This window comes from Bos javanicus, chromosome 3 (assembly GCF_032452875.1).
Source record: "Bos javanicus breed banteng chromosome 3, ARS-OSU_banteng_1.0, whole genome shotgun sequence".
In the NCBI taxonomy this organism is placed as follows: Eukaryota; Metazoa; Chordata; class Mammalia; order Artiodactyla; family Bovidae; genus Bos; species Bos javanicus.
Window position 1 is genome coordinate 94,092,355 of NC_083870.1, and position 18,679 is coordinate 94,111,033.

At 35.3% G+C, this 18,679-nt stretch overlaps 1 protein-coding gene across 12 annotated transcripts in view; it reads left to right on the top strand.

Annotated features, from left to right (window-relative positions):
- The window catches only part of TUT4 (terminal uridylyl transferase 4), a 156,950-nt gene that overhangs the window by 68,232 nt on the left and 70,039 nt on the right, over window positions 1-18,679 (top strand). For 11 of the 12 annotated variants that reach the window (XM_061411956.1, XM_061411958.1, XM_061411961.1 and 8 more), the window contains exons 5-6: window positions 16,174-16,351; window positions 17,931-18,019. In XM_061411956.1, the coding sequence (XP_061267940.1) occupies window positions 16,174-16,351; window positions 17,931-18,019 (267 nt within the window). Of the gene's footprint in view, window positions 1-9,946; window positions 10,082-16,173; window positions 16,352-17,930; window positions 18,020-18,679 lie in introns of those variants that run through there. The other variant, XM_061411966.1, reaches the window with a different exon arrangement.

Here is an 18,679-nt window from a genome sequence, read left to right on the forward strand (position 1 = left end):
GATTTAATTTCTTATTTATTTATTTTTCTTCATTCCTAAGTACAGTATCTGATGCATAGTTGGTGATCAGTACATTTCTATTGGAAGAAAAATTCATTCAAAATATTCAACAACTTGGAAGAGAAATCACTCAAATTTTATCAGCCTATTTTTATTCAATTAGCATTTCAGAAGAGTTGATAGAGACAAAGTGGTAGTTTAAGAGATAATAACTGAGAAATTTCAAGAAATGTTGGAAGGTGCTGATCACTAGTTGCAGGAAGCTCAGGGAATTCCCAAAAAACTTAAAAAGAAAGTCATTACACATTATATACATTACAGAGAAATTTTAGAATATTAAAAAAACCCAAACCAACCTTAAAATCAGCTATCCTGAACTTTTAGTGAAGTTGGAATAGTAAAGACTGGATTTACCTTCTTGAAATAAGCAATAAAACAAAACAAAAAGAGAAATATGACTAATAATTTTTTTCTTTAGGCAGTGAAGGACTGACAGTGAAAACAAATGAGCTCAATGATTACTTCAGTTTAAGAGAGTTTTCAGATTGTACAAATGGGAGCAGAATGCAATGGACTCCCAGAGATGAGGAGATGAACTTGACTTCAGGGAGTACAGTGTGGCTAGAGTTTGTAGGACAGAAAAACAGAAAAGAAAGCTATACAGGCAGAAACTCAAAGATCTATGAACAGTTCCCTCAGAATATTTAGTGCAGTACTGATACTGATTGGTGCACGCCTGTGAGAAAGCTGCCTGAAGTCAGGGAAAGAACCATCTGAAGGGATTAGAATAGTGCTTGGCGCGCCTCCAAAACCGCAAATAGTATCTTCCAACTGTCCAGACTGGAAAACCTCATGAGACTTCCCTTGTGGTCCAGTAGTTAAGATTTAGCGCTTCCAATGCAGGGGACCTGGGTTCAGTCCCTGGTCAGGGATCTTGATCCAGTATGCCACAACTAAAGATCCTACATGCTGCAACAAAGATACCACATGCTGAAACGAAAATGAAAGATCCCGAGTGCCCAAACTAAGACTCAGCGCAAACAGTGAATGCATTAAAATGAGCTAAACCCCAAACTCAAATAGCTAATCTGCAAATAAGAAAAACCTTGAAAGGAAGAGTTGTATTTTTACCCATATATGTGACAGCTTCACATGAAATCTACAATGATATTCAGACTGCTACTAGGATCTTCTCCAAAGTATAACTTTCTTGATAATATGAACAGAATCTTATTTAAAATAAAGCCTTCTTGGACTTCCCTGGTGGTATAGCAGATGAGAATCCACCTGCTACTGCAGAGGACGTGAGTTTGATCCCTGGTCTGGGAGGATTTCACATGCTGTGGATCAGCTAAGGCCATGAGCCACAACCACTGAACATGCGGGCTGCAGTTACTGAAGCTCACATGCCTAGAGCTCGTGTGCTACAACAAGAGAAGCCACCACAGTGAGAAGCCTACTCTTACACTGCAAGTAAGAGTAGCCACTGCTCTCTGCAGCTAGAGGAAGCCTGTGTGCAGCAATGAAGTCCCAGCACAGCCAAAAATAAATAATAAGAAAATAAAATTTTTAAAAAGGCCTAGTGTAGCTGGATAAATAAATAAATATGTATTTTTTTGAATGGAAAAGCAAAAAGAAAAACCTCATACTTTGTGGGAAGTTGGGTAAAATAATCAGAAAGATCTTATTTCAGTAGTGGGGAATCTTTAACCCTAAGCTAAATCTGGTGCCAACTAAAAAATTCTGAAGGTAAGACACCAAAAAATAACCTATTTTCAATTATTTCATGTCATTATAGAAAAAAGCTTGAGAATATTTTTAGGAATACAAAATGTCCATCCTCCCCTGAAAGTTCACATTGTCTGCCATTCAGTCAAAAATTATCTGGAGTACAAGGCAGCAGGAAGATACAAATTGTGAAGAGAAGAAAGATCAGTCAATCAAAAGCAACCTTGAACTGAATTGGTAAAGAAGGACATTAAGACAGTTAATATAACTACTCTTGATGTTCCTAAAAATAGAGAGTTGGAAGATATAAAAATGATTCAAATTGAACTTACAGAAATGCAAACTATAACGTCTAAGATGAAAAATACAGTATGTAGGATGGCAGATGAGACATTGCAAAAGAAGAGGTTGGTGAACTTAAAGATATAGGAATGGAAGTAAATAATGAAACAGAAAGAAAAAAGAACTTGGAAAAAAGAGCATCATTGAGCTCTGGGATAATTGATATTTGTATCATTCCTTCATAAACTCTTCAGAACATTGAGGAGGAATGCTTCCCAACCCAGTCTATAAGGACCATATTACTCTAATACAGGAACCAGAAGAGGATATTACAGTGAAAGAAAACTTCAGATCAGTATCCCTCATTATAACTGCAAAAATTCTAAACATTATCTTAGAAAATTGAATCCAACAATATGTTTAAAGAAGGAAATACAAAATGACCAAATAGGAATTTATTCCAGGAGTGCATTTTTGGTTTAACATTAGAAAATGAATCACTGTAATTAATTAGCATTAATTAATTAACTATAATCATATTAACAAACAGAAAAAGAAAAACATGTGATCATCTTAGTAGATGCTGAAAAAGCATTTTAAAAACTCCTGATTAGTAAAAATCTCAGCAGACTCGGAATAGAAGGGAACTTTCTTCACATCCTAAAGAACATCTGTGAAGAAGTTACAACTAACATTATACTTAATGGCGAAAACTGAATGTTTTCTTCTTAAGATAGGAAAAAGACAGGTATGAAAATGGTATAGCTGTGGAAAACGGTATTGTAGTTCCTCAAAAAGTTAAAAATGGAATTACTATATGATCCAGCAGTTATACTTTTGAGTATAAACTCAAAGGAATTGAAAGCAGGGTCTTTAAGTGATATTTGTACCACCATATTCATTATAGCATTATTCACAATAGCTAAAACATGGAAGCAACTCAGCTGTCAGCAGATGAATGGATAAACAAAATGTTACATATACATACATTGAAAAATACTGCCTTAAAAGGAAGGTAATTCTGATATGTCACAACATGGAAGAACCTTGAGTAAGTTAATGCTAACTGAAATAAGCCAATCATAAAAAGACAAATACTGTAATTATTCCACTTATATGAGATACTTAGAGTAGTCAGAATCATAAAGACAGAGAGTTGAATGGTGGTTGTCTGGGGAGATGGAGGAATGGAAAGGTTTCAGTTTTACAAGATAAAAAGAATTCTGCTGATGTGTGATGGTGATGGTTGTACAACAAATGAATGTACTTAATTCCATTGAATTGTACTTGTAAAAATGGTTAAGATAGTACATTTTATGTTATGTGTATTTTATTACAGTAAAAAAAATTGGGGAAAAAGATAGATATGTTCACTCTTAACCACTTTTATTCAGCGTTTTATTCGAAGTTCTAGCCAGTGAATTCAGACAAGAGAAAGAAAGGAAAGCTATCTAAGTTGGAAAAGAAGAAGTACAACTATATTTGTAGGTAAATGTGATTATTTATATAGAATATTCAGTGACGTCAGGGAATTATTAGAGTTAATGAGTTTAGCAAGGTTGCAGAATACAAACTCAGCATGCAAAAGTCAGTTGTATTTTTATATACTAATAATGAATAGTACAAAAGTGAAATTCAAAAAACTACTATTACAATAGCATCAAAAATATGCAAAATTATGCACAGAAATTATAAAACATTCCTGAGAGAAATTAAAGAAGAGCTAAAGAAATGCAGAAATAAACCGTATGTGTTGGAAGAACTAATATTATTAAATTTCTTTCTAAACTGATCTGTACACTCAGCCCAATCCTGAACAAAATCCTGAATTGAAAGCCTAATTCTAAAATTCATCTGGAATATACACTGCTATATTTAAAATAGATAAGCAACAAGGACCTACTTTATAGCACAGGAAACTATATTCAGTATCTTATCAGTTCTGTTCAGTTGCTCAGTCGTGTCCAACACTTTGCGACCCCATGAATCGCAGCACGCCAGGCCTCCCTGTCCATTGCCAACTCCCGGAGTTCACTCAAACACAATATTTTATAATAACCTATAATGGAAAAGAATCTGAAAAAGAATGTATCTGTATGTATTTACGTATATATGTATGTATAACTGAATCACTTTGTTGTAACCTGAAATGCTGCAAATCAACTATACTTCAATAAAGAAAACTAAAAAAGAAGGAAGAGAAAAGCTGAAATTCCATCTGGGAAAGCAAAGGCCCTAGAAAATTTAAAAGAACTTTGAAAAAAACAAAGTTGGAGGACTAACAACGCCTGCCTTACAGACTTAAACTACAGTAATAAGGCAGTGTGGTACTGGCATCAAATAGAAAAATAGATCAGTGGAGCAGAATAGTGAGTATAGAAATGGCACACTTATATGAACAACTGATATATATATATATATTTTTTTTTACAGAGATTCAAAGGTAATTCAGTGGAGAAATTATATTCTCTTAAACATATGAGTAGTTAAATATCCATGAATAAAGACCTTTGATCCATACCTTACTTATTGACCTAAATGTAAAACCTAAAAGTATAAAATTTCCAGGATAAGATATGGTAGAAAATCTTTATGACCTTGGATTGGGCAAAATTTCTTAGACATGATACTAAAGAGGAAAAAACTGATGAATGGACTTATTCAAAATTAAAAACTTCTGCTCTTTGAAAGATATCTTTAAAGAATGACAGACAATAGTAGCTGCAGATTGGGAAAAGATATTCACAAATCATATCAGGTAAATGAGTTGTATCTAGAAGAAATAAAAAACTTCTAAAACTCAGTAATAAGTACAGTAATCACTCCTTATTCATGGTTTTGCTTTCCATGGTTTCAGTTACCCTTGGTCAGCCATGTCTGAAAATATCAAATGGAAAATTCCACAAATAAAGAGTGTACAGTTTTAAACTGCATGCCATTCTGAATTCAGTTCAGTTCAGTAGCTCAGTCATGTCTGACTGTGAAACCATGGACTACAGGATGCCAGGCTTCCCTGTCCTACAACTGTCTCCTGGAATTTGCTCAAACTCAAGTCCATTGAGTCTGTGATGCCATCCAACCATATCATCCTCTTTCGTCCCCTTCTCCTCCTGCCTTCAATCTTTCCCAGCATCGGGGTCTTTTCCAATGAGTCAGTTTTTTGCATCAGGTGGTGAAAGTATTGGAGCTTCAGCTTTAGCATTGGTCCTTCCAGTGAATATTCAGGGTTGATTTCCTTTAGGATGGACTGGTTTGATCTCCTTGGTGTCCAAGAGTCTTTTCCAGCACCACAGTTCAAAAGCATCAATTCTTTGGCACTCAGCTTTCTTCATGGTCCAAACTCTCACATTGGTACATAACTACTGGAAAAACCATAGCTTTGACTATATGGACCTTTGTTGGAAAAGTAGTCTCTGCTTTTTAATACTCTGTCTTAGGTTCGTCATAGCTTTTCTTCCAAGGAGCAAGCATCTTTTAATTTCATGGCTGTAGTCGTTCGCAGTGATTTTGGATCCTAAGAAAATAAAGTCTGTCACTGTTTCCATTGTTTCCCCATCTGTTTGCCATGAAGTGATGGACTGGTTGCCATGATTATAGTTTTTTTAATGTTGAGTTTTAAGCCAGCTTTTTCACTGTCCTCTTTGACCTTCATCAAGAGGCTCTTTTAGTTCCTCTTCACATTCTGTCATTAGGATGGTGTCATTTTCATACCTGCAGTTACTGATATTTCTCCCAGCAATCTTGATTCTACCTTGTGCTTCATCCAGCCTGGCATTTTGCATGATGCACTCTGTATATAAGTTAAATAGGCAGGGTGACAATATATAGCCTTGATGAACTCCTTTCCCAATTTTACACCAGTCCGTTGTTCCATGTCTGGTTCTGACTGAATAGTGTGGTGAAATTTCTTGTTTGGCTTTGTCCTGCCCATGATGTGGGTATCTGCATAGTGTATGCTACCTGTCTGTTAGTTACTTGGTAGCCATCTTAGGTATCAGATTGGCTGTTGGTGGTATCACAGTGCTTGTGTTTGAGTAATTTTTACTTAATAATAGCCCCAACGTGCAAAAGTAGTGATGCAGGCAATTTGAGTAGTCTCTTAATGTGCCTAATTTATAAATAAAACTTTATCATAGGTATGTATGTGGAGGAAGAGAATAGTATTTACAGGGTTCAGTGCTTTCTGTGGTTTTAGGCTTCCACTGGAGGCCTTGGAGCATATCCTCCAAGGATGAGAGGGAACTACTGTAAACAAACAACCAAATAAAATATGGGCAAAAGATTTGAGCCAACATTTTATTAAAGAAGACATATAGGTGTCAAACACATGAAAAGATGCTCAACATTATTCTTTATCAGGGAAATCACTGCACTTATAAGAACAGCTAAAATTAGAAAGATTGACTCTGCCAAGTGTTGTCAAGGATGTGAATGAATGGCAAGTCTAAAACAGTGCTGGTGGAAATGTAAAATAGTATTGGGTTGGCTAAAAAGTTTGTTCGGGATTTTCCATAGCATAAGATGGTATAGAAAAACCTGAATGAACTTTTTGGCCCACCCAATAATCCACCTTTTATTTTAAAGGTTTATTTTTAAATTATTTTTTAATTGAGAGTTGGTTGACATACAACATGTTAGTTTCACATGTACAACATAATGATTCAACATATATATATTTTGTGAAATAATCACCACAATAAATTTAGTCAATACCAACTACCACACATAACCTTTTTTTTTCTTGAGGTGAGAACTTTACCTCAATTTTCACTTTAAGATTTATGCTTAGCAACTTTTCAATAGACAATACTGCATTATTAACTATAATTACCAAGAAGTATATATAAATCTTAAGGATTGATTGATTTTATAACTGAAAGCTTTTATCTTTTGGCTATGTTCACCCATTTCACTCACCCCCAACCACTAATCCCTGCCTCTGGCAATGACCAATATGTTCTCTGTATTAGTTCAGTTTTTGTTGCTGTTCTTTTTAGATTCCACATACAAGTGAAATCATACAGTATTTATCTTTCTTGGTCAGACTTCATTTAACAGTATGCCCTCAGGGTCCATCCATGTTGTTGCGTATGGCAAGATTTTCTTTTTTTTAATGGCTGAATAATGTTAAGTTGTATATATGGACCACATTTTCTTTATTCACTCATCCATCAGTGGACATGTAGGTTGTTTCCATGTCTTGGATATTATAAATAAAGCTGCAGTAAACATGGAAGTGCAGATTTCTTTTCCTGTTAGTGTTTTAATTTTTTTTGGATAAATACCCAGCAGTGGAATTACTAGGTCACGTGGTAATACATCCATTTTTGAAAACACATTGGCAGTTTTTTAAAAGTTAAACATACAACTAATACATGAGTCAGCCATTCCATTCCTATGGGTTTACCCAAGATAAATGAAAGCATATGTCTCTACACTTACTTGTATATGAATACTCATTGCAGTTTTATGTTTAATAATTAGCCAAAGAAGTGAACAAATACATGTGGTATATCCATATCTTGTTATGCTATTTGTTGTTAAAAGGAGTGAACTATTGACTATACAACAACATAGATGGATCTTAAGTATCATGAGTGTAAAAAGTCAGACAAAAATGACTATATACTGTGCAATTCGATATATATATAAAATTCTAGAAAATGCAGTCTAAGCTGTAATCATAGAAAGCAGATTGGTAGTTCCCAGAATATGGGTGTAGAAGAAGGATGGAGTGATTACAAAGGAATATGAGGAAATTTCTGACAGAGATTGATATGTTTATTATCTTGATTGTGGTGATGGTTTTATTATATATATATATACGTCAAAAATGAACCAAATTGTAAAGTTTAAATATGTGCAATTTATTTTATATAAATTATATCCACAGTAAAGTTGCTTTTTTAAAAGCAGCCGAAAAGATAAAGTCATTCACAAAGGTGCAGAGGATGGGAATGTTGGCTGACTTATCAATAACAGCAGTAGAAGCCAGAAGACAGTTGAATAGTATCTTCAGAGTTCTGGAGGAAGGAAAAATCTCCTGTCAACATATGTTTATTGATTTTTTTGGCCACACCACACGGCATGAGGAACTTCCCTGACCAAGGATTGAACCCATGCCCCCTGCGTTGGAAGCACAGAGTCTTAAGTACTAGATCACCAGGGAAGTCCTTTTTTTTTTTTTTAAACTAAATTTCTATACCCAGTGAAATTGCCTAACAGTAATGAGCACAGAATATATATATATACACCCATGCATTTATTTTTATTTTATTCAAATATAGTTGATTTACAATGTTGTGTTAATTTCTGCTCTAAAGGATAATAATTCAGGTCAATATATATATACATTCTTTTTTTTTAAATCATTGGCCCATGGTCTTGTAAGCCAGTAACTTTTATTTATTTATTTTTGGCTGTGCTGGGTTTTCATTGCTGTGCATGCAGGCTTTCTCTAGTTGCAGCTAGCAGGGGCTACTCTTCGTTGTGCTGTGTAGGCTTCTCATTGTGGTGGTTTTCTTGTTGCAGAGCATGGGCTCTAGGCACATGGGCTTCAGTAGTTGTGGCACATGGACTCAGTAGTGGCATGGGCTTAGTTGCTCAGCAGCATGTAGAATCTTCCTGGTAGGGTTCGAACTTGTGTTCCCTGCATTGGCAGGTGGATTCTTAACCAGTAGACTACTAGAGAATCCCAGTATACATTATTTTTTTTTAAGTTTATTTATTTATTTGGCTGTGCCAGATCTTAGTTGAGGCACATGGGATCTTTGATCTTTGTTGTGGCTTGCGGCATCTTGGTTGCAACATGTGAGATCTAGTTCCCTGACCAGGGATTGAACCTGGCCCCCTGCACTGGAAGTACGAAGTCTTAGCCACTGGACCACCTGGAAAGTGCCCCATGTTCTTTCCAATATTCCTTTCCATTATGGTATATCCCAGGACATTGACTATAGTTCCCTGTGCTATAAGCAGGATCTTGTTGTTAATCCATGCTATATATGTAATAGTTTGAATATCTGTTAATCCCAAGCCTCTCAGTCCATCTCTCCCCACCACTTTTGGCAAACACAGATCTGTTTTCTATGTCTGTGATTCTGTTTCTGTTTCAAAAGTAAGTTCATTTGTGTCATATTTTGGATTCCACATACAAGTGAGGTTACATGATATTTGTCTTTCTCTGTCTGACTTACTTCACTTAGTATAATAATCCCTAGGTTCATCTGTGTTGCTGCAGATGGCATTATTTTATTCTTTTTTATGACTGAGTAGTATTCCCTTGTATATGTGTACCATGTCTTTATCCTGTTGATGGACATTTAGTTTGTTTCTGTGTCTTGGCCACTGTGACTGGTGCTACTATGTACATAGGAGAGCATGTATTTTTTTCAAATTAGTGTTCCCTCCAGATATATTCCAGGTGTGGGGTTGCTGGTTCATATGGTTCTGTTTGTAGTTTTTTAAGGAAACTCCATACCGTTCTCCATATTGGTTGTACCAGTTTACATTCTCACCAACAATGTAGGAGGGTTCTCTTTTCTCCACAGTGTCTTTAGCATTTTCATTTGTACACTTTTTAACGATGGCCATTCTGACTGATGTGAGGTGGTACCTGGTAGGTTTGAGTCACATATTTCTAATAATTAGTGATGGTGAACATCTTTTCATATGCCTGTTGGCCATCTGTATGTCTTCTTTGGAGAAGGATTGATTTAAGTCTGCCTCTTTTTTGATGGACCTAACAAGAGTCAGAAGAGGTGGCAAGAGTACACAGAACTATACATAAAAGGTATAGTTCTTATAAGTTCTTAAGTTCTTAAGTTATAGTTTTTAAGTTATAGTTCTTAAATTCTTTTAAGGACTGGTGTGGTGTGGATGCTCACTTGGAGCCAGATATCCTGGAGTGTGAAGTCAAATGGGCCTTAGGAAGCATTACTACAAATGAAACTAGTGGAGGTGATGGAATTCCAGCTGAACTATTTCAGATCCTAAAAGATGATACTGTTACAGTGCTGCACTCAGTATGTCAGCAAATTTGGAAAACTCAGCAGTGGCCACAGTACTGGAAAAGGTCAGTTTTCATCCCAGTTCCAAATAGGGCAGTGCTAAAAAATGTTCAAACTACCAGACAGTTGTGCTCATTTCTTGTACTAGTAAGGTTATGCTCAAAATCCTTCAAGCTAGGCTTCTGCAGTACTTGAATTAAAAGTGTCTAGATGTACAAGTTGGATTTAGAAAAGGCAGAGGAACCAGAGATCAAATTGCCAACATTCATTGGATAATAGAGAAATAAGGGAATTCCAGAAAAAAAAATGTGCTTCATTGTGCTAAATCCTATGACTCTGTGGATCACAACAAACTTTGGAAAATTCTTAGAGAGATGAGAATACCAGACCATCTTACCTGTCTCCTGAGAAAGCTGTATGTGGGTCAAGAAGCAACAGTTAGAACCTTATATAGAACAAATGACTGGTTCAAAATTAGGAAAGGAGTATGACAAAGCTGTATATTGTTACCCTGTTTATTTAACTTATATGCAGAGTACATCATGCAAAATGCCGAGCTGGATGAGTTACAAGCTGGAATCAACATTTCCAGGAGAAATAGCAACAGTCTCAGATATGCAGATGATACTCTGCATATCTCATGCCAGAAAATGAAGATGAACTGAAGAGCTTCTTGATGAGGGTGAAGGAGAGTGAAAAAGCTGGCTTAAAACTCAGCATTAAAAAAACTAAGATCATGACTTCCATTGCCATTACTTCAGGGCAAATAGAAGGGGAAAATGTGGAAGCAGTGACAGATTTTCTCTTCTTGGGCTCCAAAATCACTGTGGATGGTGACTGCAGCCATGAAATTAGAAGATGCTTGCTTCTTGGAAGGAAAGCTATGACAATCCTAGACAGTATATTAAAAGCAAACAGATCACTTTCCTGACAAAGGTCTGTATAGTCAAAGCTGTGGTCTTTCCAGTAGTCATGTACGGATGTGAGAGTTGTACCATAAGGAAGCCTGAGTGCCAAAGAATTGATGCTTTCAGACTGTGGTGCTGGGGAAGACTCTTGAATGTCCCTTGGACAACAAGGAATTCAAACCAGTCAATCCTAAGGGGAATCAGCCCTGAATGCTCATTGGATGGACTGATGCTGAAGTTCTAAGACTTTAGCCACCTGATGGGAAGAGCTAGCTAACTCATTGGAAAAGACCCTGATGCTGGGAAAGATTGAAGGCAGGAGAAGGGGATGACAGAGGATGAGATGGTTGGATGGCATCACCAACTGGATGGACATGAACTTGGGTGAACTCTGGGAGATGGTGAAGGACAGGGAAGCCTAGTGTGCTGCAGTCCATTGGTTCACAAAGAATCAGATGTGAGTTAGTGACTGAACAACAACAAAAATCCTGCTTTCCTAGTACCATGTTTTGATAAGACAGTTTTTTCCATATTGAATGTTCTTAATATTTTTATTAAAAATAATTTGACCTTATATATGAACATCTACTTCTGGGCCCTCATTTTATAGGCCTCTGTGTCTGTCTTTATGCCAGTGCAATCCTCTTTTGGTTACTGTGACTTTGCACTAAGTTTTGAAATCAGGAAATTTGAGTCCTCTAAGTTTGTTGTTCTTTTTCAAGATTGTTTTGGCTGTTTGGGGTCTCTTGAGGGTCCATGTGAATTTTAGGATTTTTTTTTTTCTTTTTCTACACAAAAGTTGTTGGGATTTTGATAGGGATTGAATTGGATATGTAGATTGCTTTGGATACTACTGACATCTTAACAATATTGAATCTGCCAGTCCAGAACATGGAATGCTCAGTTGCTTAGTTGATTCTTTGTGATGCTATGGACTGTGTAGCCTGTCAGATTTCTCTTTCCAGGAGTTTCTCCCAGCATGGAATATCTTTTTTTTTTTTTTTTTTATTCATGTCTTCTTTAGTTTCTTTAAGCACCATTTTGTCTTTTTCAGTGCATACCTCTTTCATCTTCTTGGTTAAATTCATTCTTAAGTCTTTTATTCTCTTTTATGCTGTTTTGGATGGAATTATTTTCTTCTGTTTCAAATTGTTTATTGTTAGTATATAGAAATGCACCTGATTTTAAAAATAATATTATTTATTTTTATTTTTGACTGAGCTCAGTCTTCGTTGCTGTGCAGAATTTTCTCTAGTTGTGGTGAGTGGGAGCTACTCTAGTTGTGAGCAGGTTTCTCATTGTGGTGGCCTCTTCTGTTGTGGTACACGACTCTAGGTGTGCAGGCTTCAGTAGTTGCAGCATATGGGCTCAGTAATTATGGCTCCCAGGCTCTAGAGCACAGACTCAGTAATTGTGGTGCATGGGTTTAGTTGCTCCATGGCATGTGGGATCTTCCCCGATTAGGGACTGAACCCATGTCTCCTGCATTGGCAGGCAGATTCTTTACTGCTCTGCCAACAGGGAAGCCCAGAAATGCACCTGAGTTTTGAGTGTTGGTTTATATCCTGCTGAATTTGTTCAGTAGTTCTGATGTCTGTTTTTAGACTTGTAAGGGTTTTCTATATACTAGATAATGTTTATTTGTGAATAGGGATAATTTTTTTTATTCTTTTTTAATGTGAATGCCTTTTATTTCTTTTTCTTGCCTAATTCCTTTGGCTGGAGGTGTTGAATAGAAGTGGTGAAATGGTCATTCTTTACTGGTTCCTAATCTCACAGGAAAAATTTCAGTTTTTCAGTATCAGATATGATGTTAGCTATAGGTTTTTCATACATGGTCTTATATAGTAGTAGTTTCATTTTGTTCCTAGTATTTTTGAGTGCTTTTACCGCAGAGGTGGAGAAGGCAATGGCACCCCACTCCTCTTTCCAGTACTCTTGCCTGGAAAATTCCATGGATGGAGGAGCCTCGTGGGCTGCAGTCCATGGGGTCGCTAAGAGTCCGACACGACTGAGCGACTTCACTTTCACTTTTCACTTTCCTGCATTGGAGAAGGAAATGGCAGCCCACTCCACTATTCTTGCCTGGAGAATCCCAGGTTCGGTGGAGCCTGGTGGGCTGCTGTCTGTGGGGTCGCACAGAGTCGGATACGACTGAAATGGCTTAGCAGTACCACAGAGGGGTGTTGTATTTTGTCAAATGGTTTTTCTGCACAGTTGAGGTTCTTTGTCCTTTCTCTCCTTTCATGCTGTTAAGATGATATATTACATCTTGATTGTTTTATGTTGAACCATTCTTGTGTTCTAGGAATAAATCACATTTGGTCATGGTGTATAATCCTTTTAATATTCTGTGAATTCAGTTTGCTAGTATTTAGTTGAGGATTTATTGAAAGTTTTTAAATAGAAGAAAAACTGGTATGTGCTATGCTTAGTTGCTCAGTCATGTCTGACTGTTTGCGACCCCATGGACTGTAGCCTGCCAGGCTCCTCTGTCCAAGGGGATTCTCCAGGCAAGAATACTGGAGTGGGTTGCCATGCCTTCCTCCAGGAGATCATCCCAACTCAGGTATCGAACTGAGGTCTCCCACATTACAGCCTGATTCTTTATCATCTGAGCCACAAGGGAAGCCCAAGAATTCTGGTTGGGTATCCTGTTCCTTCTCTAGTGGAACTTCCCCACCCAGGAATCGAACCAGAATCTCCTGCATCGCAGGCGGATTCTTTACCAGTTGAGCTACCCAGCAAACCCAATAACTGGTATAAATACAGGGAATTGGATGAAGAGTCAGAGATTAGAAATGGGAGAATGATTAGGAGATTTTGCCTCCTGGGCAAATTTTCCAAGCCTAAACTAGTTCTTTCCATTATACCTCACCTCAGTAGAAGGCACCACCATTTGCCCTGTTCTTAGCATAAGCACATTTGAGTCATCTTTGGTTCATCTCTTTCTTTCATATTCCACGTTCAAACAATTAGTAAATTCTATTGAATATGCCTTCAAAATATTGTGTGTTTCACATTTAGTCATTTGCCACATATCTCTACTTTTTGTACTGTAATCTGAGCTACCACCCTCTGTCACCTGAACTATTTTCAAGTTATTCCATTTCTTTCCCCCCACAATCTTCTTCACTTAGCAGCCAGAATTGTTCTTTTAAAATATATCATGTTATTTCCTGTTCATAGCCCATCAGTGGCTTCCCAACTTAAAATTCTAAACCCTTATCAGATTTTACAAGGTTGTACAGTATTTGGCTTCTACTTAACTTTTCAACTTCATCACATTTCATAGTCACATCTTTGTTACTGACCTTCAGACATTAGGCTTTTTTTGCCTCTGAGTCCTTGCATTTACTATTTCCTGTGTCTTGGAAAATACAGGGAATTGGATGAAGAGTCATAGATTAGAAATGGGAGAATAATGTGGAGATTTTTGCCTCTTGGGCAAGTTTTCCAAGCCTATTTCCTATGTCTTGAATGCTCTCCCCCAAGAAATTTAAATGTCTCTTTTCTTCACTACTTTCAAGTCTCTTTACCTGTTTAGAGTGATTTTGTCTACTGTATTCTATAGTAGCACCCTCTTCTCATTAGTCTGTAGCCTCTTACCCTGTTTCTTCTTAATAACATTACCTGACACTATAATATTTATTTATTTATATGTTGTCTTTTTTCTCTAATTAGAATATATGTTACAGAAGGGCAGGGACTTAATTGATCATATTTATGACAGGATATATATTGTGTTGATATGAGGATGATCAATGATATGAGGATATAAATGACAATATTTGATGGAACAGTATCCTAAAGGAGGTAGAATAGGCTTATTAATAGCATAGAGGAGTGTGTTCATTGATTGTCTTTTATCCATTTTCAATCTAGAAATACTTCTGTGTATATAAAGATAGTTTTGTTACATGTTAATTTTGTATCATTTTTTTCACTAAGTACGTTGGATAAATCCTGAAAAAAAAAAAGTCCTGAAAACTGATATATCTGTTCATATAACTTGTATTTAGTTTATAGTTAAGATTGTAAAAATGATCACAGAAACTTATAAAAACAAAGTTGTCTTACTTTCTATGCTTAACTATTCTGTACCATAGGTAAACTTTATATAGGTTAAAATTGATTATGATAACAATAAAATTAGGAATAGACCAAAGTCGTTGTTTAGCCTTATTGAGTGTGTGAGGGGGAAAGAACAAATTTACTTTTGATTATTATTTTGGGAGCTCCTTTTCTCAAAAAAATAAGAGATTGTTTCTTGACTGAAATGTGATAATATGCCTTTATTATAATATTAAATAAAAAACGTAATAGATGGAGGAGATGCGGGTTCAATCCCTGGCTTGGGAAGATCCCCTGGAGTAGGAAATGGCAACCTGCTCCAGTATTCTTGCCTGAAAAATTCCTTGGACAGAGAAGCCTGGTGGGCTACAGTCCATGGGATTGCAAAGAGTCGGACATGATCTCGCATGCTGCACGCGCGCGCGCACGCACACACACACACACACACACACACACACACACGATCTTCAGTTATGTTAAAAAAAAAATGAACAGAATAGTATGGGAGCTAGTGGATGATTTTCTTCTTTTCCTGTAATTTATGTAGCTTTTGCAGTTACCCTGTATTTTTTAAAATCAGTATTAATTAATTTTAAAAAGTTACTGTGCATATATAATATAGTCCCTCTTTAGCTCCTTGTTTTAAATTGGCTTTCAAACTTATCAGAATAAAGATTTTTTTTAAACATTTTGCCTAGTTTTGTATAAAATAACAGGGAAATCATTTTTTAATGGGAGGTAGTATAATATATGATGATAGTGTTTAGAATGTTTTCCTGCAGTGATTTAATCTGATTACTGTACATGCCAGTCACAGTCAAGACCTTCTGCTACACCTAAGTCAGTCTCTTTTGGCTACAACAGAATGATCAGCTAAATGTTGTACTTATGGAATCTTGGCTTGTAGCATTTCATAATTTATGCAGACAGTAAAGTAAAACAAGTTTTATTTTTTAAATGTTTAATAACAGCTTCTCCCATAGCATCTCTCATTCTTTCAGTCCTGTTTCACAAAGGCAGGGATCTGTTTCTTTTGTTCAGTTTCATTTCCTAGGTGTCTTAAATCTGGCAATAGAAGATGAATATATGTTGAGTATGTCCTGCTCTCCTAAATATGAGGACATTAAAATAGAAGTCTCTTTTTGTATTGTTGTTATTAAACGTTACACTAACAGGAAAAACAGGAAGAAAGTGAGCTTCGTTCTCTGCCGCCTCCTTCCCTTGCCCACTTGGCTGCTTTAAGTGTTGCAGTTACTGAATTAGCAAAAGAACAAGGAATAACAGATGATGACCTCAAAGTCCGTCAGGAAATTGTGGAGGAAATGTCAAAGGTTGTAACAACATTTTTACCAGGTACAACTTCATTTTATACTTAGTTTTAAAAGTGATACAACTCTTCCTCTTACTTCCTCTTAAACTTAATGTTTTTCTTTCAATTTTTTTCTCTTCTTTTTTTCTACTTAAAAGTAGATGAATTTCATTATTTTATAAGTGAACTTTTTGGTGGGAGATAGTTCAGAAAAAGAAAAGGAAAAATTATAGTATGGTATAATTTTTGTAATAAGAAAAAAAGATTTTTAAAGTGTCAGATACACTTTCAAATAATTGCTTAGTGCTTGAATATGGTATTTTATATTAAATTTTCATTGTCATTGACTTCTGAATGGACATTTTAATCATATTTATTTCAGTTGTTTGTATTCATGCTACTCACTAAATAAAATTTCTTTTGCTTGGTTGTGGGGGAAATTAAGGATGTTAGAGGCAAAATTTGCACTTTTATTTCTTTTTTTGACTCTTGATCTTTCTTTACAGAAAGCTTAAGTTTTGGGTTCAAGGGGGAATTGGGTCATTTATTATAGACATTTATGTATAGATTGTTTGCTTAGCCCTAATTTTTTTCCATTGATACTGAATTTACATAAATGTAAATGTATATTAAATACGATTTGTTTCTTACCACCAAAGGGATTTTGGACAGTTAATAAATTATAGTTTTATATGAAGCCGTTGTGATATTTATAAGAAAGAATATAAATTGAAATTGAAAAATGTTTACTTCTCTATTATTTCTAATAACTAATAATAAAATTAATAATGTAGTTTTATATCTAAAACACATTGGTATTTAAAATTACATATAGAAATAATTCACCATTATTATAAAAAATGAAATATTTAGGATTTTAATGACTTAGATGACTTTAGACATTTTGTGAACTTGAAAAGTAGAGTTTTATATGTATAACTGAGTATAAACTTATACTTTCTAATATACTAAATATGCCCATCAGTCCTAATCATGTTACTTTTCAACTTGTCCTCAGAGTTTTCCAACTCTGTTCATAGTATTTGCCTTATTATGATTTTTGAAATAACATGTTTGTTAGTTTGCAAAAGATGTAGGTGGCATGTTATCGTTTCCTTTATTTTGTTCTATGAACTCTTGAAAACTATAGTTTTTGGATTTTAGGTCTGCAATATCAATTGAGTTGGCTTCATTTTGTGTTTTTAAGAGCATTGGCTGAGTGTCTGTGATTCCTTCCCCATTTAAAGTGCTATTGCACATGTAAATAGAAATATCTAAAAATGTAGTTTGTGACAGTAGCCATGGCTAGGTTAGTACATTCTTTACTGTTATGTATTAAATGTGAAACATACTTCTGGTCATTCCTAAATGAATTATTACTAAAATTTTGTCTAAACACTGAATTTGTATGAGTTATTTCTCTCTTCCTGAACCCTATAAATGAGAAACCTTTTTATTCTTTTGTAGATCAGTTAGAAAAGGATATTATTGTTTTATAATTCTTGTGTTAGAATTGGAAGACACAGAATTGAAATATATGCAATTTTCCTACCACTGTTTATTTTTTAAAGTTCTCATATTTGCATGCTGTTTCATACTTTAATATTTTTCCTTCATTTCCAGAGTGTTCACTTAGGTTGTATGGCTCATCTCTGACTAAGTTTGCTCTGAAAAGTAGTGATGTTAATATAGATATAAAATTTCCTCCCAAGGTAAGTAATTAGAAAAGAACCTTTCCTGTGTAGTTCTTATTTAGTAGTTAGTGATTTTTATTATCTTTTTAGAGAAGATACAGGAGAATATAAAACTCTGGCTTGTAGAATGTTACCATGATTTAACAGTGCTTTTGGAAAGTACTTTTTAGGTGTTAGGCATAGATAGTATTAAAGAAAGATGAGACAGAAAATAAAAAGGAAGAAGAGGATGGCATTAAAAAAAAAAAAAAGAAAGGAAAAATGCTTGTGTTTGACTGTGCTGAACAGTTATTGCTTATGGTAAGCAGCATAAAAAGAGGAAAGAATTTTGAAATCATACCTCTGTGTTCAAATCTTGGCTGCAAGGAGCAAGTTGCTTGACCTTCTTGAGCTTCAGTTCTTAATTTCCAAGATAGGAATAATAACTTTTATATTAAACAAGGTGATATATACCATGTATTTTTGTATAGTACCTGGTACATTATGGGTACTTTTAATAAGTAGTGGCTAGAGCCATTAGCAGAATACCAGTGTTGTTTAGCATTGCTGAAATTGCTTATTTACTGATACACCAAACATTTAAAATAATTAGTTGACATTTTTTGTGTTTTGAATTTTTTGAATAATAAGTTTATGCTCAAGGAGGTTTAATTTGGGTGAAAGTTTTTTGATGTTTGA